This window comes from Staurois parvus, unplaced genomic scaffold (assembly GCF_062004578.1).
Source record: "Staurois parvus isolate SC_StPar_1 unplaced genomic scaffold, SC_StPar_1.0 ptg002748l, whole genome shotgun sequence".
Lineage (NCBI taxonomy): Eukaryota > Metazoa > Chordata > Amphibia > Anura > Ranidae > Staurois > Staurois parvus.
In genome coordinates this window covers 66813-92408 of record NW_028320544.1, presented here as the reverse complement: position 1 = coordinate 92408, position 25596 = coordinate 66813, and the positions used below count along the sequence as shown (strand labels likewise).

Genomic DNA, 25596 nt, shown 5'->3' with positions numbered 1-25596 from the left:
TTGAATAATTGTGGCAATGAAGAAACCACATAAGAACCATTTACTACTGTATTACATAAACAATTGATGTCATTTTAGTTGCATTTGGGTAGTTACAACGTCCTTGTAGGATTTGATTCTGAATACAATTCCAAATGTACACTATAGTCCCTAAACCCCTTTACAGCATTGGGGGTTGAATAATTTTGGACACAACTGTATATCCTTGGTTTCATATTGTTTCAACATTGTAATCTTACTACTGCCACTAACGCATTGTTTTTCCCCACCCTTAACCACTTCCCGTCCGGCCGTTGTATATAAAGCGCGCAGCACCACGATCCGGTGCCCGCTGTGTCCTCCGGACACAGTGAAACACCGATCGTCGGACAGGACCTCTGTACGAGGTCCCGATCATGTGATCACTGATTGGCCAATCAGTGATCACATGCAAAGTAGTAAGCAAGATGTCACTTGTGACATCATTGCTTACTATGTGTGAAATCTGTGAATGATCACAGAGGTCACATGGTACAAAGCTATTCACAACAGCCTTGTACCATGTGACAAGCTGTGACCAATCACAGCTCACTCAGTACTTCTCAATTACTGCAAGAATGCAGACTGAGAGAAAGAGAAATGATTCCTTTTACATCCTATATGGGTGTAAAAGCAATCAGTGTAAAAAAAAAAAAATCTTCATCACTCCCCACAAGTAGTACAGTGTCACCATGGTGACACTGTACTGCTAGGGTGACAGTATGTAAAAAAAAATAAATAAAAAATAATAATAAAAAAAAATAAAATAAAAATGTAAAAAACAATGTTTAAAAATTATAATTTTTGGTTATAAACTAATTTGGATTTTTTTTTTTTACTAAAAAGATAACGGAATAAATTTTGGCCAAGATTTATGATTAAATATTATTTATTTGCAAAATTTTATAAAAAAACACTTTTTTTTCAAAATTTTTGGACTTTTTCATTTACATAGCAAAAAAATAAAAATCCCAGCGGTGAATAAATACCACCAAAATACAGCTTTATCTGTCAAAAAAATGGTAAAAAATTCATTTGGGTACAGTGTTGCATGACCGCGCAATTGTCATTCAAAGTGTGATAGCACTGAAAGCTGAAAATTGGCCTGGACAGGAAGGGGGTAAAAGTGTCCGATCTGGAAGTGGTTAAGGGTGATTACAATAACATAGTACACACTCTCTGTCTGTATTGGTATGGGTTTATGCCCTTTATATTACTATCTGCAACAGCATTTTATGTGTACCGCCTGTATTGTACTAGTGATACAAAGTTCTTTTTTTTGTCACACCAAACATTTGTAATTTTGTTTGCTTAATCTTTGAAAACTCAATAAAACAGATTAAACACAAACTAAAACAGTATTGTTTTTTGTTTTTTTTTTAGAAAAGCTTCACTTCTTATTGTTAAAAAGTCATACTAGTCTAGAAGTCTAGCTCCATTCCGGAGATTTTGCCTGGCGGAGTTATCATCAGTCTACTGTAGGCACCCATCTTTCCCAGTGATCAGACTGCAGCATTGTAACTTTAGCATGTTAAAGCTCCATGAACACTAGCAGTTTTTTTAAGCTCAAGAAACGCTGGATAAAAAAATTCTAGTAATAGAGTTTTTAGTAGTGTTTTAGTAGTATTCAGGAGCGTCTAGGAGCATTTGGGAGCGTTTAGGAGCGTTAGCATTCTATTAGCGTTTTTACAGTACATGTAGAGGGGAAAAAAAGCCAAGAAAAGCTTTTAGTGTTTTAGTAGCATTTAGAAGTGTTTAGGAGCGGTTAGAGTTTTTTTGTGCTTGAAAAACGCTCAAAAAAACTCTACAAAAATATTTTTTTCTCTGTTCCTAGACGCTGAAGCTCAAAAAATGCTAATAGCCTAAAGCAGTGTGCATGGACACAAAGGATAACACTAGCCTTAGGAGCAGAAAAAAATATGCTGATAATGGTTTCTAGGAGCTTAAAAAATGCTAGTGAGCATTGAGCCTTAAAGGTATGAGGCTGCAACAGGGGCTGATCTATGTCAGACACTTCTGAGCACATCCAAGAACTCTACAGGCACTAAGATTTACATGACTGTATCATCCCTGAACTTACATTTTAAGCCAGCTGGAGATGGATTGAAACTCAGCTCGTTCAGTAGGGACCAGCCAAGATTTGATTCATTAATGGGCAGGCTGGTTGTACTAAAGTCGATCCAACAATCAACTTCAGTACAACCAGCCTGTTGGATTATAATTATTTTGCATGTGATTACTGACAGCATCTATAGCCACCAGCAGTGATCATTGTGTTCTGCCTGCCAGCAGAACACAATAGAGTTGCTTGAGGTATTCCGCCATCAACACTGACTGTGTTGATGGGGGAACTGAATGATTTTCTTTCCTGCAACCCATCAAATTGCTTCAGACTAGGGAATAGATGTTACCCCTGCATAATGTCTGAACCAAGGTGGGTCTGCCCTTCAAGAGAGGCAAATGAATTCATTGTCAGGGGGAGTACTGTGATAAATACCTGTCTAACGCTTACATATTTCTTGTGTAGCACCCCCCCTAGATAGGCGCTTGGTTTAGATAGATAGATTTAGTATGTGTTTTGGCAGGTAAATTTAGTTGCCACACTGTTGTTAGTGTGGTTGTGATTGTTGTTAGGTAAAAACATACAGTAGTTTGCACACTGTAATCAGTGCTGCTCTCATCTGCTAGTCTGCTCAGTATGTTCAACTGCTGCCAGCCTGATAGCTCCCTCTGCATCCAGAAAGCTTGAGAAGGTTCTGGATGAAAAGTGTGGAGCTATGCAAATGGCAGCATGAATATTGCTACAGCCCTGGCCTATCCCAGAGAGGCAGGCTCTGATGGCATGCTGGGACACTGTATAAATTTGGTGAGCACACTGACCTCTGTGTCTTTTCCTGGAGATGTGTTCCAGCTCATTTCTGTGCAGAAATGATTGCAGCAGTGTCTAACATATTTTCTTTCATGCGAAACCTCAAAGTATGGTGCACCAGGTCCATTTGAGTACCGGGAGAACGCTTTGCATGCATTTTTGATGATGAAAAAAGGTTCTGGAAGTGGAAGAGTTAAAAAGAAATTCCAAACGCAAACACTTATAAACGCGATTAGCCACGTTTACAAGCGTTTGGCATTTGAAACGCTGATAAAATCTACTCCTGAATGCAAGTTTGGTGCATTCAAAAAAACGACTGTAAATTCAACTGCCTGTATACGACTATGTGTACATGGACACATAGGAAAACATTAGGGAGAGTTCAGGGGTTGCTGAAAAAAATGCAGAAACGCTGCTGAACGTGTTTTTATCAGCTGCAGTGTACATGGAGCCAAAGAAAGAGATACTCAGTTAAACGACTACTGCTGCCTTAGCTGAAGTCCACTGTTTGTTGCAAGCTCGGACTTTGTTATATCTTATCCTGAAGAATATCTATGTCCTCAAGTGTACATAGTTCTTGGATTTTTTTAGAGTATCCCACCTAATTCCCTCAACCCTGTCCAAGTTCTCCAAAAATAAAAACAACAAAAACAACTCCCCTAGGCTGGTCATCGAAGAAATGTGTGAATGAACCTATGTGCCTGATTGCGGGGCAAAGCTTTTGGGGAAGACCTGGACAGTATCCTTGCGGCTCCTGCGGGAGTAGCACTACACTTGACATACATTCACATAACATAAAAAAAATATGTATCTCTAAAACAGATGTAAGTAAAAATTTCTGTAAAAATAATAAGAGAAATATTGGGGTTGATTTACTAAAAGAAAAGATTTAGCTTAATGTATGAGGCTAAAGCATGGAGAGATTTATTTTGGTCAGTCAATGAGATTAAAAAATAAACTGACAGATCTCTGCATCCACACAAGCGATGTGGATGCAGGGATCTCTCCTGTTGTGCTATTGTAGTCTGACAGTCTACTCAGAGTACACAGATCAGCACTATAGCCATTGGTGGCATGCACTGACCGAATGCTGGTTTTCTAGCACCTGTTGAACAGAAAGCAATACTCACAGAGCAAAATTTGTCCGGCACCGATTTTCGGTCCATGTATACCAGCCTTAAACTACGTGGAAATTCACCCAATGTTTTATATTGCTGCTTGTGTTCCTGCTGGAAAAATGTCCCCTCACTTGTTGTCCTGTTTGACAGCCATAAATTAGACAGTAAATGGGCATGTATAATCAAACTGACAACAATAAAAAGTAAGTACTACAATAAAAGTAAGTACTCTGGGTGGCTGTCAAAAACTATATGACCAGAATATATCAACATATATTAACAATCAATAACGTCTTTAGTCAAATATCCCCCACAGTAATATCAAAACCCCAACATAAAAACATAAAAGTAATTAAAAATTAGAAAGCCGTAAGCCCACGATATTATCCTTAAGCAGCATGTATCCCTATATCAAATGGGAAGGACACATTATAGGAGCAAATTCTGTGAATACATTAAAACAAAGTGTATTCCCTCTGCCTGAAGCTATATGTAGAATGCAAATGATAAACAATAAACATTCATAAAATTCATCCTCAGGGTTATATATGGTGGAACATTTATCCATATGCGTTAAGATGTTAATTCAATTGAGCCTTAATATCCACACGATAGCCATGGATATATCCAAGCAAAACTACACAGGATTATGGTTTAAATCAGAACTCGTTGTAACAGGGTTTGCTCCAGTATTGTCTCCTTCTGCGTTCGCATTTGATACATTCTGCTCAAGGATAATATCTTGGATTTAAAGTGGTTGTAAACTTTAAACATGAAATATGGAGAAGGCATATCATTCTATAGTGTGTAGTTGTCTCAATTAAGAGCACAAAGTGTCATTTCTGTCTGCTGCTTCATTCCTCTATCAGCATGAATCATTTCTGATAAGTTTTCCTGACACCAAGAAAAAAATGGTGACAGGTAGAGACCTCCAGCAGATTGACAGCCATAGCTCTGTTCCTGTGAGCTTTGTGGAGGGGAGTATGTCCCTTCTCTCCAATCAGCTCTCCTCACTGAGCTCTGCAGAGTGTAATTTAAGATCCCCACCCCCTTTATCTGGATCTCTAAGACAAGCTTTAAAAAGTCAGAACTTTGGATGTAGAGAAGAGAAGACTGCAGATAGACAGGTACAACTTATGAAGGAGGATTTGTTTCATTTCTGTGTGTCACATTAGGCCAGTCACTTCACTTGGTATATGTAAGGGTCAGGGGCGGACTGACAACTCATGGGGCCCCGGGCAATAGGGGATCATGGGGCCCCTGTATCCTTGCCAAAACTAAAAAAAGCATATGAAAAAAGTACCAGGGGCATCTCATGGGGCCCCCTACTGACCCCGGGCCCTCAGGCAGTGCCCGAGTTTCCAAATGGTCAATCTGCCCCTGGTAAGGGTTTAAGCCGACCATAGATGAATCAAATCTCAGTTTAGAAGGGACTGGCTGAAATTTGATCCATCTATGGGCAGTCTGGTTGTAAAGAAATTGATCCAACGATCGACTTCAGTAGTCTTCTTGATCTGTATGGTCTTAGGGTTCATGGTTATGGCTTTCTGTTTTTATTTGCTTTTACAGTATGTGTTTATGTCAAGGGGGTTGGTATAACCCTTTGGGATTTTTGACTAATAAAGGAGTTATTGATTTTTGGTATATTTTGATATATTTTGTTATATTTATTACAGAGAGGTTTTTTTACATAAACCCAGAGCTCTTACCTTTATTGTAATGCTTATTATTATTTCCAGAGTCAGGGTGTCTGTTGTGTGGTTTTTATTCTCCATCATATACAGGTGCTTCTCGCCTCCCATTGGAAACAATAAAAGTACACAGAGGTTCAAAACTTTTCACATTCCATTCAAAGCTAAAAAAAAATTTAAAAAAGCATTTTGGCTGTAACAGGGCTTCAAGATCTGTCATCTGTTCTATGCACAGGTCTTTGGGAGTTTAAAAGTTAAAGTTGAAAAGATCTGAAATCCAAAATCCATCTGTGTGCCTTCCAACTAATCAAACAACATAGTACTTGTAAAATAATTGTTGCTGTCTATATGCTGTACTCAGCAAATTTGGGTAAATATTAGATGAGTAAGCCTAAGTAAAACCACATTTCATTATATATGTATTATAAAGCCTCCTGGTTATATTGAGCTTACTCCTGAGATGTAGTTGGCTGACTTTAGTCTATGTACTGTAGCTCCAGCTATGAAAACCCATTTAAATCAATAGGTTTTCCCTGTTCGGCATTGCTACCACATTGTGGGATTTTCTCATTACTTACTGTAAGGTGGAAACCCACTAATCAATTTCTTGTCTTTATTTATGAACAGGGGGACTTTTTTTCTTGCCTGTTTGAAAGTGGAAAACCTGTGTGCTCTGTGTCTCTTCGGAGCTTCCATGCCAGGTTAATAATGTGGGACATTTGAATCACGCCAAGTTAATGATGTCTGCCTTACAGGCTCATATTATGGTAATAAACAGTGGGTGCCTTGAGGCTGCTTGTTGTTGATAGAGATGTTCTTAGTGAATAGGATGGCTCCCCAGCTGATTGTGTTTATTGAACAGTCTGATTGAGCCGAATATGAATGACAAGATTGCTGGATTTGAGAGATGCAGAAAATGTACATTCATAATGGCACGCTCTTGCTTTTGGATAATGATGTCTAGACAGCAGGTCTAACGTAGAGTATGATGATGGCTGACACGGGCTGCTGGCTATTTATAACAACTTATATTTCTGAAGTTACAAGCTGTCATTTAGTGCCCATAGGTTACATTAAACGACTGTAACTGTCAAGAATTGAGGGCTGGGTGGCAGCAATGTTTTCACTCTTAATCACTTGTATTCTGTGCCCCTTCTATTGTGTGTTACTGTTAGGTATGCTTTTTGTATTAGCCTTCGTATAGTACCCTCGGTAGTTTCTTATGGGATATATCATATTCCTACCCAGAATATACTTTTGGATTAGAATTCCAAGCAGACACACACACTGGCGCTTTCGTGCTGCCAGGATCTGCCTGCACAGTGGGTGCTATTTACTAATTAGAGCTGTTTAAAATTGCTGTTTGAGAAGCTCTACACAAAATGACTTCACAGCTGTAGTCAGTACAGTTATGTCAGCCTCGGACTGGATTTTCCAAACAAGGCATCAGATGAGTTGAGAATATGTTATGAATAATCATGGGAAGGTATACACACAAGAATGTTTTCATTCAGTTATAAAAAAGAAAGTATAAGGACTGAAAAAATAAGTATTTCATTTCTGTTTTTATCCCCAAAACTGAGAGAAGCTTTATTTAGTCATTCCCTCTTAGATTGTAAGCTCCAAGGAGCAGGGCCCTCCTATCCCTCTTGTATTGAACTGTATTGTTGATGTATTGTCTCCCGTTATATTGTAAAGTGCTGAGCAAACTGTTGGCACTATATAAATCCTGTATAATAATAATAATAATAATAATAATAATAATTTAGTCTTCATTCTGTTTTGAGCTGGACTTTTAATACAAAATCTTCACTGATAACTAAACAAAATTAGGAAATCAATCAAAAAAAAAAAAAACATAAACCGGCAAAGCTGTAACATGTGTTTTTAAAGCAGGACAGAAAAAAAGAAAGCAATACTAATTTTTAGGCACCAGTATAAAGCAAATCAGTGCTGGGGCCCCTTTTGCAGCAATTACTGCCTCAAAGCGGCGTGGCATGGAAGCTGTCAGCCTGTGGCACTGCTGAGGTGTTCTGGAAGACCAGGATGCTTCAATAGCGGCCTTCAGCTCTTCTGCATTGTTCGGTCTCATGTCTCTCATCTTTCTCTTGGCAATGCCTCATAGATTCTCTATGGGATTCAGGTCAGGCGAGTTTGCTGGCCAATCAAGCACAGTAAACCCACAGTCATTGAACCAGGTTTTGGCGCTTTTGGCAGTGTGGGCAGGTGCCAAGTCCTGCTGGAAAATGAAGTCAGCATCCCCATAAAGCTAGTCTGCGGAAGGAAGCATGAAGTGCTCCACAATCTCCTGGTAGACGGCTGCGTTGACCCTGGATTTAATGAAGCACAGTGGACCAACACCAGCAGATGACATGGCTCCCCAAATCAACACAGACTGTAGACATTTTACACTGGACTTCAAGCATCTTGCAGTGTGTGCCTCTCCATTCTTCCTCCATACTCTGGGTCCTTGGTTTCCAAATGAGATGCAAAAGTTGCTCTCATCAGAAAGGAGGACTTTGGAACACTGAGCAACAGACTAGGTCTGTTTTTCTTTAGCCCAGGTAAGACGCTTCTGACGTTGTTTGTTGTTCAGGAGGGGCTTGACAAAAGGAATACGACATTTGAAGCCCATGTCCAGGATCCATCTGTGTGTGTGGTGGCTCTTGATACACTGACTCCAGCCTCAGTCCACTCCTTGTGAAAATCCCCAACACTTTTGAATGACCTTTTCCTGACAATCCTCTCCAGGCTGTGGTCATCCCTGCTGCTTGTGCACCTTTTTCTTCCACACTTTTCCCTTCCACATAACTTTCTATTAATGTGCTTTGATACAGCACTTTGGGATCATCCAACTTCTTTTGCAATTACCTTTTGAGGCTTTCCCTCCTTATGGAGGGTGTCAATGATGGTTTTCTGCACAACTGTCAGGTCAGCAGTCTTTCCCATGATTGTGATTCCTACTGAACCAGACTGAGAGACCATTTAAAGGCTCAGAAACCCTTTGCAGGTGTTATGGCTTAATTAGCTGATTAGAGTGGGACACTTTGAGCCGAGAATATTGCACCTTTTCACAATATTCTAATTTTCTGAGATTGCGGATTTGGGGTTTTCATGAGCTGTAAGCCATAATCATCACAATTATGAAAAATCACAGCTTGAACTATCTTGCTTGCATGTAATGAGTCTATCTCATATATTAGTTTCACCTTTTATGTTGCATTACTGAAATAAATGAACTTTTGCACGATATTCTAATTTTTTGAGTTTCACCTGTATGTGATGAAACTGAAACCTTTGACCATATGGTGCAGTTCCTTGGTTGGTATGCTAACCCTTTGTGTTCAACACATTCTGAGCTACAGACACACAAAACAACTATCAGGAATGTAAGTAAAAATTCCTTTTCATACTTGTTTCTGGATCAGTGTCTTGAAGTAAGAGGATCAGCATGACAACCAGCCAATCAGCATTTTAATAAGGAGAGGTCAACAATGCCAGCATCCAGGTTTCTGTTGTTACAAGTGTAATGCACTTTAGGAATGACAAATTTGAAAAAAAAAATGATATTTATGTCAATGACTGCATTAGAATGTTAACCCCCCTGGCGGTATTCCCAAGTGTAGCTCGGGGTAAAGTTTCAGTACCACAAGTGGTAACCCCGAGCTACACTCAGGCTTACCATGCCACGCTGCTCCGGGATCCCTCGATCACTTACCTTGTCCTGCGCTTCCGTGATGTCCCTCCTGCAGTGTCCCCGGCAATGTAATCCGGCCGATGCCGGCATCTGTCATCTGGGCTTCGTCCCCTGCGAGCGTCAGGACGTACGGGGGACGGAACTGGCGGGAAATTTGAAAATGACAAAAAGTGACATTCACTAAAATCACTAAAATCACATAGTATAACATTACTGTATCAAACCATTTCACATACATTTTGTCCCTAGTGCTTTGTCCTGTGCCCTGCCTGCATTTTTACTGTTCTTTCTGCCTGGAAACTGAGAAAAGTCCATGGTGTTCAAAAAGCATCCCTTTAGGTCAAAAGCGGTTTTAGACCAGCTAGAGAACAGCGATAGTAAATAAGAACCACTTGCAGAATTGAGTGAAAATGATTTGTGGGGAAATTCGTCATCAGACACTGAAAACGATTTTGCGACTTTGCTCAGTGATGTACAATTGGCGCTATATTTCAAATTTCAGTGTTTTTGGTTTGATTATATTATTGAATTAAATTTATTATTATATTATTATTTTTTATGATTATTTATTAAATTATAATTTATGATTTCGTGTTTCAAGTTTTATCATACCCAGGATGTTTACTAGACTCTTGTTCGGACAGATTTCAGTGAGTTATTCCTAAAAATTACAGGCCTTCAATAAAAAAAACATATTTCCATGCAAAAAAATGTACCGCTTTGAGCACAGAAATATGGACATAATCATACCGCTAGGGAGGTTAAAGATAACCTCAGGAGACCTTCCAAAATGCCCAGAATGCACTGAAAAACAGTACAAAATTAACTATTTCAGACATGTTGAGAGAAATAGAGAGAGCAGAAGCAGAGAGAGCAGTATTTGTTGAGATTAGCTGTCTTTTTTTTGCGGTGTTTGGATGTGTTCCAGCTCATTTCTGGAATCATACCGCTAGGTAGTTATATGTATCTTTTCTTAATAACTATGTACAGTACATTGCAGTTTATTGCTTTTGAGATGTTCTGTTGACTTACCCTGTTTATATGACTTGTTAACAGGATGTCTTGCAAGTTGATGGTGGAAGCCCCTCACCCCTCTATTACTGCCACCTGGAGTCCCGCAACTGTTACCTCTTCACAGAGCAGCTGGGGCGCTTTGCTCTGGTGGGAGAGTCCCTCAGTATGTCAGCCACCAAACGCCTCAAGCTCCTACTCTTTGCCCCCACCTCCTGCAAATCTCTAGAGTACAGCCTGCGAGTGTACTGCATCACCGACACACAAGATGCCATGAAGGTGAGTAAGAGGATAAAGCCACACATAAAACACAGCTATTAAAGCCTGGATGTGGTTCACTGACTGTAATGATAGGAGATGGTTGATTATGGGGCACATAAAACATGATGTAACACAATAATTCATTGCTGAGCCCACTGATGGAGATCAGTTGCGTAGGGGTACTATAGAGAATAATGAGAGGATTGTAGATGTTTGAAAAGCAATGGAAGAACGTTTTAAAGAAGCACCTGCAACAAATGTGATAAAAATGACATTGAGCGGATCCTGGCAAATACCAGGCGGATGCCAATTTATACAATACATTGTCAGAGAATGAAAGGGAAAAGGCAAAGCAAACTGTGCTCCTGTAATTGTGAAAAGGCATCATAATTTAATCTCCTCCGAAGAATGTATTGAGGTGAATGCTTCCAACTTCAGTGTACTTTTTGCTGGCATGCTTTGTACTTGAATATAGCACCAAGGCATTTATCAATGCGAATCAGTTGCATCCGTCTTTCATGGTGTCAGCTGTTGGCCTTTGTGGAAAGCTCTCACTTGAACAATCTTAAGATGATGAGAAGCAAAGTTCAGCAGCTGTGTAAGGAAGCCAGCTGTGCCCAGGTGGACATTTGTATTCTGGATGATTTGTAGGCAGATGCAGCTGTAAGGTCAGTGACTCAGACATACATGACAAGCAGACACATATGTATCTACAGTTGTATTTGCATTCATTATATATGCAAATTGTCACCGACTGTCTGCAAAAAACATTAAGGTTGATGTACAGTACAACAGAATAATATGCTCAAATGAGCATATTTAAACCCAATTCAAGTCTAACAGCCGTTTATCTCTTTATAGTCCTTTACTTCTGAATATTGTAATTTGTGACTAATTTTTGCAAGGAAATTTCTAAAAATATATTTTTCTCTCAGTGAATATGCTGCTTTCAAATGTCAGATGAGAGGGTGCAGTCAAAAATGTCAGGGTGGCAGAGGATGCAAGGTCAGAAAGGTAGTGTATAGGAGGCAGTAGAGCAGTGTACAGGGGATCAGTAGGGCAGAGGACAGGGTCAGCAGTTTGTAGGGTAGTGTACAGAGGCAATTAATTTGTAGGTCACTGTACAGTGGGTTATCAGGACAGTGTACAAGGGTTAGCAAGACAGAGGACAAGGGTTCAGCAGGGCAGAGGATGAGTCAGGAAGGAAGTGTGCAGTGGGTCAGCAGGGCAGAGGATGAGAGGTCAGTAGGGGAGTGTACAATAGTCAATGGCAGTGTACAGGGGGTCAGCAGGGCAGAGGATAGGGGTCAGCACGGCAGAGGACAGGCGTCAACAGAGCAGATGGCAGGGGTCAGCTGGGTGGAAAGCAGGGGTTATCAGGGCAGAGGATTGGGGTCAGCAGTGCTTTGTACTGGGGTCACCAGGCTGGAAGACAGGGGTCACAAAAGCAGAGAATAAGGATCTGCAGGGCAGAGGATAAGGGTCTGCTAGGTTCTCCTGGGCTGTTCTGTATTGTCCTATTGGGCTGTGCTCTCCCCCTCCTGTCATAGCAGCGCTCCTCCATACAGCAGATGACACAAAATTGCTATATTGGACTGTACACACAAAGTCTGATTACCCACCCCCTATTTCCTCTAAAGGCTGCCCATCTCCTGGCAAAATGTGGATGGGGGCAGTAATAAAACTGTGTACAGTCTGATGTAAGAGTGACCCTGTGTGATCTGCTGTATGGAGGAGCACTGTCCTGAGCAGGAGAGCACAATACAGCCCACACCTCCCCTTGGCTCTCTCCTCTCTGCCACTGTCACTTCTCAACTTTCTCACTTTAGTTCACTGCAACAGGCTGCCGCTGCCCCTCACCTTGTCCTGGCCCTGAGTGAGAGGATGGTGAAAGGAGCTCAGTAGCCAGGCACAATGTCCATGGGGGGCCAGCCTCTGGGGGGAAAAATCTGAAATATTCCATATTCTTGGCAATGAAACAGACAATTTCATGGAAGCAACAAGTGGTTGTTTCTCAAGGAAGATAAACAGAGAAGACACTATGGGGGTGATTTACTAAAACTGGTGAGTGCAAAATCTGGTGCAGCTCTGCAAATAATCCAATCAGCTTCCAGGTTTTATTGGCAAAGCCTAATTGAAGAAGCTGACGTTAAAAGCTGATTGGCTACCATTTAGAGCTGCACCAGTTTCTGAGTGCCCCAGTTTTAGTAAATCTCCCTCTTTGTTAGAGGAGAAGACGATGAGAATTCTGAATTATGCTCAAGAAGCTTTTCTCAAAGTCTAGTCTCCCTGGATTGGCCATCAACAACTCCCTAGACTAGTATTACTTCTCCTCATGTGACCTGTGGATACCATGCAGAACCTGTTCTCCCCCACATGGATTCCCGCCTATAATCCTATTGCCTCCCCCCTCCTCTCCCTCTTTTCCTTTCCCCTTCCTCTCCTTTCTGCTCGTCTTCCCTCTTCCTTTCCTCTCTTTCTCTTTCTGTCCTAATGCCTCTTCGCTCTTTATAGTCACACCCAAGCTTCGGGCCTGTTTCTCCCCCTATTTTAACCAGGCTCTATTCCACAGCCTCAGAAAAGTCATCATGTTCGCTCTATTCACTTACAATCTATACTCCTTAGGTAGATGATTATTCCCGGCTCCCCTATTACACACATTCACTCAAAGATTACAGATTCATGCTTGTCTCCAATTGCCTTCCTAAATACTCCAATTTGTAGTTCATGATATTTCTTTTCTTTATCAACATTAAGGAAAACACCGGTTTGGAATCCTACTGTACTTAACTGTACTGTTCTATTCTGTTACTGTAAAATGTAATAAAGACATTACTGTGAATGGAAATAGAGGTTGTCAGCAATAAGTCTATTATATATTTCTGTGATTTCATGTGGGTTTAAATAAGGCAAGTAGCAAAATGTTGGAACCCATCACAACCAATCAATAGTTATTTTTCACAGTTCTTATTTGAGTAATATAAAATATAATTGGTTGTTGTGGGTAATTGCACTTGTGCTCATATCCATTGCAGTTCGCGCTGCCATATTATTCAAGCCTGTAAATGTTATTTGACCATTTCTCAAAATGCATTAGGTTCCTTATGCTTTATCCTTTTATTACTGTAACTGTGTCCCACAGGAGGTGGTACAGCTGGAGAAACAACAGGGAGGGCATTTGTTAGACGAACCACGCCTCTTACATTTTAAGGACAGCTATCACAACCTGCGCCTTTCTGTGCATGACATGCATAGCACCATGTGGAAGAGCAAGCTCTTGGCTAGCTACCAGGTATGCATAATACCCAGAGTACTATTACTAGAAGTATACTTTCCATTAAACACCACAGGCCATGTGAAGGACTGTATGTGATAGGCTAATACATTTATTGCAATACATACCAAGCCTCACATTTGTAGTTGACTTCTAAATATAATGCAGTTTTTATTATGTACATTATTAACACTTTGCTAAACAATAGTGTCAACCTAATTTCGCTAATATCTACATAATAGCTGTAAACTGCAAATTGTCCTGAAGATATGCAAATAGCAAGCTGTACTGGAAGAAATAGGAAGGCTATTTTTCCGAAAATGCTAATTGCCTAGCTGTTCTTGTCTTTAATACTTTCTCAGTTACTGACCTTGAACATGTATCCAAATCAGTATTGAAACCGATGACAGCCAGGGAACTTGTGTTTTCAGATGGAATGGTCTACGATGGCAGTATTCTTTCTTCATCAGCACAGGTTTCCTTGATACCCTGTGTGTTGCAGTAATACACATTCAATAAAGCGTAAAGTGTTATTGTGTGGAAAAGCAGCTCATTCGGTGTAATTTCTTTTAACAAACACCAAAGTGACATGTACAACTTAAATTAAAATGACCCTCCCAAAACGCAATTAAGAATAAGCATTTAAAAAACCTACCACTATTTATAATTTAGTCTCTTACTGTAAATGTGTAGACTTGTAGACTTGCACAGCCATGCTTGTCAAGGAAGTCCAGCTTCCCACACAAAAGACCTGAGTCAAAGTTCAATGTGCAGTGAAATATAAAGAAATCTCAAAAGTTCGGTGTTTAAAATATATTCAGACAAACCAATCGGGCTGCACTCCAATGATTTTAAAGCATCCAGTGATTGTAATGAGTGAGCAAACAGCATAAACAGCACCATAGGAAACCCCAGAAGCCACACTCTATTGCATTCAAACCCTTATAGGTGTAGCGCTACTCCCGTAGGAGCCACAAGAAAACTATCCATGCCTTCCCCAATAGCCTTGCCTCGCAGCCAGGTACATAGGTTCATTCACAAGTTTCTTCAATGACCAATCTAGGGGTGTTGCTTTTGTTGTTTTTATTTTGGGAGAACTTGGATAGGGATGGGGGAATTAGGTGGGATGCTCCAAAAACAGAAACTATGTACAGCTGAAGACTTTAGGTATTCTTTCAGATAAGCTGTGATGAAGTCTGTACTTGAAACAAACAGTGGCTTTAATACAGTAGTAGTAGTAGCAAACTAGAGCCCCTTCAAGTAAGAGACAAAATGGGAAAAGCGCTTCGGAACACTAGCCGGTGTACCCTTCAAGACCAGCAGCTGACTCCCTACCACCAGAGGGGTTAAAGTAGCACACAGTCTCTTAAATCCTTTAGGGGTATCTGTACTCACAAAGACTCACAAGAACAGACCAGACCAGTCAACTTTAGCAGAACCCTGGTCTTAGCATTCAGGTCACTCACCTGAGGCCTATAGCAGTAGATCCAGAAGCATCTGGAGAACACAGATTACAGTGTGCAAGTTATGCTTTTACCTAACAACAATTATAACCACAATGTCCACAGTGTGACAACTAAATTTACCTATCAAAATACAAACTAAGTCTATTTATATAAACCTAGCACCTATCTTGAAGGTGCTATGCAGGGCTTTATTATATGTTTCACTATAGAAAGCACTGGCCTTTATGGTAACATGTGAGGATCATTTTCCAATTGTTTTTCTCTCTTCCTGCAGGAGATCCCGTTCTATCACATCTGGAATGGAGTCCATGAGAACTTGCACTGTACATTTACACTGGAGCGCTTTACTCTTAGCACATGTGAACTCTCCTGCAGGGTGTGGGTGTGGCAGGTGGAAGGAGATGGTCAGAGTTTCAACATCAACATTAATCTAAATAAGGTGAGACAATGGGAAAATTACTGTGTGTTGAAGAATGAGGATACTTGTGAAACTTTAGTTCAGAAGTTTGGGAAGAGACAAGGAATGGATGAATTCAGGGGTACAGTGAAGTGAGGATGCATGTATGATGGAACAAAGTGTGTTAAGCCAACCATGCTTCCAGGTAAGGGCCATGTCACAATATCCATCCTCACATGCTGCTACAGTATTCACTCTGTTACTGGCCAAAACACTGCAGATGGACTGAGCAACACCTTGCTGGGTTGACCAGTAAATGGGCAATGTCATTGGAGATGGTGATAGCTCTTTTTGTGTAATTCAGATCACTTCAAGATGTGGTCATGTGAAATGACCCTAAATGCATAGTTCACATTTACCAAAAAACTACCGATGCAGGTAAGGGGTGTCTATAGATAAAAAAAGCTGTGCAGCTTTGACCAATGTTGAATAACGTCTTTGCTATAGGCCATTTCTATACCCCCTGAAGCCTTACTCAAAAAAAATCCCATAGATCACATCATTCCATCCTGCCTTGTTATTAGGATGTTGCTAAGAGACTAATAGCTCTTGGTGTTCAGCTCCACCATCACAGAAGAGAGTTCTTAAACACTGAGCTCAGAGTTACTGCATCAGGGGGGGAAAGCACATGTGAGGGTGTTTGAATCAGAAAAATCTAGGAGTCTCTTAGCAGCATCCTAACAAGGCAAGGTGGGATGATGCGGTCTCTGGGAGTTTTTGAGTCAGGTTTCAGGAGGTACATAAATGGACTATACTTATATCAAGAGCATTATTTAACTTTAGTGAAATAATATATAGAAAGGTGCAGTGCTAAAAATGACAATAACAGGGAATCAATAAAATCAATATATGATAATTATAATTAATGATATAAATTAGAGATGAGCGAATCGAAGTATCCGAAGTGGAATTCGAGTCGAATTTCGGAAAAATTTCGATTCGTGCCGAATCCGAAAAACAGCCTAATTCGGACGCGCGAATCGAAATTTTTCCGAAAATGGCGGCTGACATGTGCGGCGACGGAGCGGGGATGTCGGGGAAGGCGCGCAGACAAGGCGCGCTGCCCCATAATGCATTCCTCAACGACATGTGATCGCATCAGCCAATCAGCAGCCAGCCAGCCAGCACTGTGTAATGGTCGAGGTATATATAGCGGCCATTTTGGAAATCTTCATTTGCCTGCAGTCATTGAACAGAGGCAGACCGCTCTGTACTAGGGACAGGGACAGAGTTAGGGCCACAGAAACGAGAATAGGGGACAGAGAGAAGTTACTTAGGGACAGAGAACCATTACTCAGGGACACAGACTTGTTAATGAGGGCCACAGAATCGTTATTTAGGGACAAAGAAACGCTAGTTAGGGCCACAGAATTCATACTCAGGGACAGACAGAATTGTTACTCAGTGCCAGAGAATTGTTACTTAGGGCCACAGAAACGTTATTAGGGCCACAGAATTTTTACTCAGGGACAGACAGAATTGTTACTGAGTGCCAGAGAATTGTTACTCAGGGACAGACAGAATTGTTACTGAGTGCCAGAGAATTCTTACTCAGGGCCACAGAATTCATTCTCAGGGACAGACAGAATTGTTACTCAGGGACAGACAGAATTGTTACTGAGTGCCAGAGAATTGTTACTCAGGGACAGACAGAATTGTTACTGAGTGCCAGAGAATTGTTACTCAGGGACAGACAGAATTGTTACTGAGTGCCAGAGAATTGTTACTCAGGGACAGACAGAATTGTTACTGAGTGCCAGAGAATTGTTACTCTCACAGACACAAAATTGTTACTTGCACAGACACAGAATTGTTACTTGCACAGACACACAATTGTTACTCAGGGCCACAGAATTCATACTCAGGGACAGACAGAATTGTTACTGAGTGCCAGAGAATTCTTACTCAGGGCCACAGAATTCATACTCAGGGACAGACAGAATTGTTACTCAGGGACAGACAGAATTGTTACTGAGTGCCAGAGAATTGTTACTCAGGGACAGACAGAATTGTTACTGAGTGCCAGAGAATTGTTACTCAGGGACAGACAGAATTGTTACTGAGTGCCAGAGAATTGTTACTCTCACAGACACAAAATTGTTACTTGCACAGACACAGAATTGTTACTCGCACAGAGACAGAATTGTTACTCAGGGCCACAGAATTCATACTCAGGGACAGACAGAATTGTTACTGAGTGCCAGAGAATTGTTACTCAGGGACAGACAGAATTGTTACTGAGTGCCAGAGAATTGTTACTCTCACAGACACAAAATTGTTACTTGCACAGACACAGAATTGTTACTTGCACAGACACACAATTGTTACTCAGGGCCACAGAATTCATACTCAGGGACAGACAGAATTGTTACTGAGTGCCAGAGAATTCTTACTCAGGGCCACAGAATTCATACTCAGGGACAGACAGAATTGTTACTCAGGGACAGACAGAATTGTTACTGAGTGCCAGAGAATTGTTACTCAGGGACAGACAGAATTGTTACTGAGTGCCAGAGAATTGTTACTCTCACAGACACAAAATTGTTACTTGCACAGACACAGAATTGTTACTTGCACAGACACACAATTGTTACTCAGGGCCACAGAATTCATACTCAGGGACAGACAGAATTGTTACTGAGTGCCAGAGAATTGTTACTCAGGGACAGACAGAATTGTTACTGAGTGCCAGAGAATTGTTACTCTCACAGACACAAAATTGTTACTTGCACAGACACAGAATTGTTACTCGCACAGAGACAGAATTGTTACTCAGGGCCACAGAATTCATACTCAGGGACAGACAGAATTGTTACTGAGTGCCAGAGAATTGTTACTCAGGGAAGACAGAATTGTTACTGAGTGCCATAGAATTGTTACTCAGGGACAGACAGAATTGTTACTGAGTGCCAGAGAATTGTTACTCTCACAGACACAAAATTGTTACTTGCACAGACACAGAATTGTTACTCGCACAGAGACAGAATTGTTACTCAGGGCCACAGAATTCATACTCAGGGACAGACAGAATTGTTACTGAGTGCCAGAGAATTGTTACTCAGGGACAGACAGAATTGTTACTGAGTGCCAGAGAATTGTTACTCTCACAGACACAAAATTGTTACTTGCACAGACACAGAATTGTTACTTGCACAGACACACAATTGTTACTGAGTGCCAGAGAATTGTTACTCAGGGACAGACAGAATTGTTACTGAGTGCCAGAGAATTGTTACTCAGGGACAGACAGAATTGTTACTGAGTGCCAGAGAATTGTTACTCAGGGACAGACAGAATTGTTACTGAGTGCCAGAGAATTGTTACTCTCACAGACACAAAATTGTTACTTGCACAGACACAGAATTGTTACTCGCACAGAGACAGAATTGTTACTCAGGGCCACAGAATTCATACTCAGGGACAGACAGAATTGTTACTGAGTGCCAGAGAATTGTTACTCAGGGACAGACAGAATTGTTACTGAGTGCCAGAGAATTGTTACTCTCACAGACACAAAATTGTTACTTGCACAGACACAGAATTGTTACTTGCACAGACACACAATTGTTACTCAGGGCCACAGAATTCATACTCAGGGACAGACAGAATTGTTACTGAGTGCCAGAGAATTGTTACTCAGGGACAGACAGAATTGTTACTGAGTGCCAGAGAATTGTTACTCTCACAGACACAAAATTGTTACTTGCACAGACACAGAATTGTTACTCGCACAGAGACAGAATTGTTACTCAGGGCCACAGAATTCATACTCAGGGACAGACAGAATTGTTACTGAGTGCCAGAGAATTGTTACTCAGGGAAGACAGAATTGTTACTGAGTGCCATAGAATTGTTACTCAGGGACAGACAGAATTGTTACTGAGTGCCAGAGAATTGTTACTCTCACAGACACAAAATTGTTACTTGCACAGACACAGAATTGTTACTCGCACAGAGACAGAATTGTTACTCAGGGCCACAGAATTCATACTCAGGGACAGACAGAATTGTTACTGAGTGCCAGAGAATTGTTACTCAGGGACAGACAGAATTGTTACTGAGTGCCAGAGAATTGTTACTCTCACAGACACAAAATTGTTACTTGCACAGACACAGAATTGTTACTTGCACAGACACACAATTGTTACTGAGTGCCAGAGAATTGTTACTCAGGGACAGACAGAATTGTTACTGAGTGCCAGAGAATTGTTACTCAGGGACAGACAGAATTGTTACTGAGTGCCAGAGAATTGTTACTCAGGGACAGACAGAATTGTTACTGAGTGCCAGAGAATTGTTACTCGCACAGACACAAAATTGTTACTTGCACAGACACAGAATTGTTACTCGCACAGAGACAGAATTGTTACTCAGGGCCACAGAATTCATACTCAGGGACAGACAGAATTGTTACTGAGTGCCAGAGAATTGTTACTCAGGGACAGACAGAATTGTTACTGAGTGCCAGAGAATTGTTACTCTCACAGACACAAAATTGTTACTTGCACAGACACAGAATTGTTACTTGCACAGACACACAATTGTTACTCAGGGCCACAGAATTCATACTCAGGGACAGACAGAATTGTTACTGAGTGCCAGAGAATTCTTACTCAGGGCCACAGAATTCATACTCAGGGACAGACAGAATTGTTACTCAGGGACAGACAGAATTGTTACTGAGTGCCAGAGAATTGTTACTCAGGGACAGACAGAATTTTTACTGAGTGCCAGAGAATTGTTACTCTCACAGACACAAAATTGTTACTTGCACAGACACAGAATTGTTACTTGCACAGACACACAATTGTTACTCAGGGCCACAGAATTCATACTCAGGGACAGACAGAATTGTTACTGAGTGCCAGAGAATTGTTACTCAGGGACACCTAATCGTTGAATTAAATAGTATGTCAGACAACATGCAGAGGAGTGGCAGAGGAGGCAATGTTTTAGGAGCGAGCAGACGTGGCAGCAGAGGAAGGGGTCGAGGCAGCAGTATTCGCAGCCAGAGGCCAGTGCTCCCGGTGTCATCCAGCGGTCGTGTCTCCACCGACAACCCTGCCGTCATTGATTGGTTGGCTCGGTCGTCTTCCTCTTCCCAGGTCACCTCTGACACCTACAGCCAACGGTCGGTGGGTACGTCAGACACAACCGTTAGTTGGCATGGCCCGGGACCAAGCCCACTGAAATCACGTGTCCTCTACCTGCCCCTGTCCTTTGCTGTTCCCTCACCAAGCGAAGTATCGCATGCTGTGGGCTCAGCCCCACTGTACAGTGAGGAAGAGCTAACAGAGGGCGGTCAGGAACGGGGGGAGACATCGGCCTTTTCAGCAGCCAAGCGAACAAGTACTGGCGAGGAGAGTGGCTCGGTAGCCGGTCTAGAGACAGGTCTGTCTCCTGTCTCATGTGCCACTTTCAGGTCTCTTCACACTGCTGGTGTGTTTAATTTTTTGACATAGGGTGCAGGCAGATTACGGGCCTCACATAGCTGCTGCCAGGCCCCTAATCTGCCATGGGCCCCTATATACCGCCTCCTCATGCTGCTGCCAAGTCCAGAGTCTGTCATGGTCCCTGTACGGCCTCCCATTGCTGCTGTCTCCATCGCCACACTCTGCTGCCATGTGCCACTTTCAGGTCTCTTCACACTGCTGGTGTGTTAAATTTTTTGACATAGGGTGCTGCAAGATAACGGGCCTCACATAGCTGCTGCCAGTCCCCTAATCAGCCATGGGCCCCTATACCGCCTCCTCCTGCTGCTGCCAGGTCCAGAGTCTCTCATGCCATGTGCCACTTTCAGGTCTCTTCACACTGCTGGTGTGTTAAATTTTTTGACATAGGGTGCTGCAAGATAACGGGCCTCACATAGCTGCTGCCAGGCCCCTAATCTGCCATGGGCCCCTATATACCGCCTCCTCATGCTGCTGCCAAGTCCAGAGTCTGTCATGGTCCCTGTACGGCCTCCCATTGCTGCTGTCTCCATCGCCACACTCTGCTGCCATGTGCCACTTTCAGGTCTCTTCACACTGCTGGTGTGTTAAATTTTTTGACATAGGGTGCAGGCAGATTACGGGCCTCACATAGCTGCTGCCAGGCCCCTAATCTGCCATGGGCCCCTATATACCGCCTCCTCATGCTGCTGCCAAGTCTAGAGTCTGTCATGGGTCCCTGTACGGCCTCCCATTGCTGCTGTCTCCATCGCCACACTCTGCTGCCATGTGCCACTTTCAGGTCTCTTCACACTGCTGGTGTGTTAAATTTTTTGACATAGGGTGCAGGCAGATTACGGGCCTCACATAGCTGCTGCCAGGCCCCTAATCTGCCATGGGCCCCTATATACCGCCTCCTCCTGCTGCTGCCAGGTCCAGAGTCTCTCATGGGTCCCTGTACGGCCTCCCATTGCTGCTGTCTCCATCGCCACACTCTGCTGCCATGTGCCACTTTCAGGTCTCTTCACACTGCTGGTGTGTTAAATTTTTTGACATAGGGTGCAGGCAGATTACGGGCCTCACATAGCTGCTGCCAGGCCCCTAATCTGCCATGGGCCCCTATATACCACCTCCTCCTGCTGCTGCCAGGTCCAGAGTCTCTCATGGGTCCCTGTACGGCCTCCCATTGCTGCTGTCTCCATCGCCACACTCTGCTGCCATGTGCCACTTTCAGGTCTCTTCACACTGCTGGTGTGTTAAATTTTTTGACATAGGGTGCTGCAAGATAACGGGCCTCACATAGCTGCTGCCAGGCCCCTAATCTGCCATGGGCCCCTATATACCGCCTCCTCATGCTGCTGCCAAGTCCAGAGTCTGTCATGGTCCCTGTACGGCCTCCCATTGCTGCTGTCTCCATCGCCACACTCTGCTGCCATGTGCCACTTTCAGGTCTCTTCACACTGCTGGTGTGTTAAATTTTTTGACATAGGGTGCAGGCAGATTACGGGCCTCACATAGCTGCTGCCAGGCCCCTAATCTGCCATGGGCCCCTATATACCGCCTCCTCATGCTGCTGCCAAGTCTAGAGTCTGTCATGGGTCCCTGTACGGCCTCCCATTGCTGCTGTCTCCATCGCCACACTCTGCTGCCATGTGCCACTTTCAGGTCTCTTCACACTGCTGGTGTGTTAAATTTTTTGACATAGGGTGCAGGCAGATTACGGGCCTCACATAGCTGCTGCCAGGCCCCTAATCTGCCATGGGCCCCTATATACCGCCTCCTCCTGCTGCTGCCAGGTCCAGAGTCTCTCATGGGTCCCTGTACGGCCTCCCATTGCTGCTGTCTCCATCGCCACACTCTGCTGCCATGTGCCACTTTCAGGTCTCTTCACACTGCTGGTGTGTTAAATTTTTTGACATAGGGTGCAGGCAGATTACGGGCCTCACATAGCTGCTGCCAGGCCCCTAATCTGCCATGGGCCCCTATATACCACCTCCTCCTGCTGCTGCCAGGTCCAGAGTCTCTCATGGGTCCCTGTACGGCCTCCCATTGCTGCTGTCTCCATCGCCACACTCTGCTGCCATGTGCCACTTTCAGGTCTCTTCACACTGCTGGTGTGTTAAATTTTTTGACATAGGGTGCTGCAAGATAACGGGCCTCACATAGCTGCTGCCAGGCCCCTAATCTGCCATGGGCCCCTATATACCGCCTCCTCATGCTGCTGCCAAGTCCAGAGTCTGTCATGGTCCCTGTACGGCCTCCCATTGCTGCTGTCTCCATCGCCACACTCTGCTGCCATGTGCCACTTTCAGGTCTCTTCACACTGCTGGTGTGTTAAATTTTTTGACATAGGGTGCAGGCAGATTACGGGCCTCACATAGCTGCTGCCAGGCCCCTAATCTGCCATGGGCCCCTATATACCGCCTCCTCCTGCTGCTGCCAGGTCCAGAGTCTCTCATGGGTCCCTGTACGGCCTCCCATTGCTGCTGTCTCCATCGCCACACTCTGCTGCCATGTGCCACTTTCAGGTCTCTTCACACTGCTGGTGTGTTAAATTTTTTGACATAGGGTGCTGCAAGATAACGGGCCTCACATAGCTGCTGCCAGGCCCCTAATCTGCCATGGGCCCCTATATACCGCCTCCTCATGCTGCTGCCAAGTCCAGAGTCTGTCATGGTCCCTGTACGGCCTCCCATTGCTGCTGTCTCCATCGCCACACTCTGCTGCCATGTGCCACTTTCAGGTCTCTTCACACTGCTGGTGTGTTAAATTTTTTGACATAGGGTGCAGGCAGATTACGGGCCTCACATAGCTGCTGCCAGGCCCCTAATCTGCCATGGGCCCCTATATACCGCCTCCTCCTGCTGCTGCCAGGTCCAGAGTCTCTCATGGGTCCCTGTACGGCCTCCCATTGCTGCTGTCTCCATCGCCACACTCTGCTGCCATGTGCCACTTTCAGGTCTCTTCACACTGCTGGTGTGTTAAATTTTTTGACATAGGGTGCTGCAAGATAACGGGCCTCACATAGCTGCTGCCAGGCCCCTAATCTGCCATGGGCCCCTATATACCGCCTCCTCATGCTGCTGCCAAGTCCAGAGTCTGTCATGGTCCCTGTACGGCCTCCCATTGCTGCTGTCTCCATCGCCACACTCTGCTGCCATGTGCCACTTTCAGGTCTCTTCACACTGCTGGTGTGTTAAATTTTTTGACATAGGGTGCTGCAAGATAACGGGCCTCACATAGCTGCTGCCAGTCCCCTAATCAGCCATGGGCCCCTATACCGCCTCCTCCTGCTGCTGCCAGGTCCAGAGTCTCTCATGCCATGTGCCACTTTCAGGTCTCTTCACACTGCTGGTGTGTTAAATTTTTTGACATAGGGTGCTGCAAGATAACGGGCCTCACATAGCTGCTGCCAGGCCCCTAATCTGCCATGGGCCCCTATATACCGCCTCCTCATGCTGCTGCCAAGTCCAGAGTCTGTCATGGTCCCTGTACGGCCTCCCATTGCTGCTGTCTCCATCGCCACACTCTGCTGCCATGTGCCACTTTCAGGTCTCTTCACACTGCTGGTGTGTTAAATTTTTTGACATAGGGTGCAGGCAGATTACGGGCCTCACATAGCTGCTGCCAGGCCCCTAATCTGCCATGGGCCCCTATATACCGCCTCCTCATGCTGCTGCCAAGTCTAGAGTCTGTCATGGGTCCCTGTACGGCCTCCCATTGCTGCTGTCTCCATCGCCACACTCTGCTGCCATGTGCCACTTTCAGGTCTCTTCACACTGCTGGTGTGTTAAATTTTTTGACATAGGGTGCAGGCAGATTACGGGCCTCACATAGCTGCTGCCAGGCCCCTAATCTGCCATGGGCCCCTATATACCGCCTCCTCCTGCTGCTGCCAGGTCCAGAGTCTCTCATGGGTCCCTGTACGGCCTCCCATTGCTGCTGTCTCCATCGCCACACTCTGCTGCCATGTGCCACTTTCAGGTCTCTTCACACTGCTGGTGTGTTAAATTTTTTGACATAGGGTGCAGGCAGATTACGGGCCTCACATAGCTGCTGCCAGGCCCCTAATCTGCCATGGGCCCCTATATACCACCTCCTCCTGCTGCTGCCAGGTCCAGAGTCTCTCATGGGTCCCTGTACGGCCTCCCATTGCTGCTGTCTCCATCGCCACACTCTGCTGCCATGTGCCACTTTCAGGTCTCTTCACACTGCTGGTGTGTTAAATTTTTTGACATAGGGTGCTGCAAGATAACGGGCCTCACATAGCTGCTGCCAGGCCCCTAATCTGCCATGGGCCCCTAT

General features: G+C 43.7%; 1 protein-coding gene across 1 annotated transcript in view; it reads left to right on the top strand.

Moving 5' to 3' along the window:
• LOC149429353 (netrin receptor UNC5A-like) overlaps positions 1–25596 on the top strand; it is a 245243-nt gene that overhangs the window by 191705 nt on the left and 27942 nt on the right. Inside the window, exons 11-13 of the mRNA XM_089666510.1 lie at positions 10450–10683; positions 13808–13957; positions 15680–15844. Of these exons, the coding sequence (XP_089522636.1) occupies positions 10450–10683; positions 13808–13957; positions 15680–15844 (549 nt within the window). The remainder of the gene's footprint in view (positions 1–10449; positions 10684–13807; positions 13958–15679; positions 15845–25596) is intronic.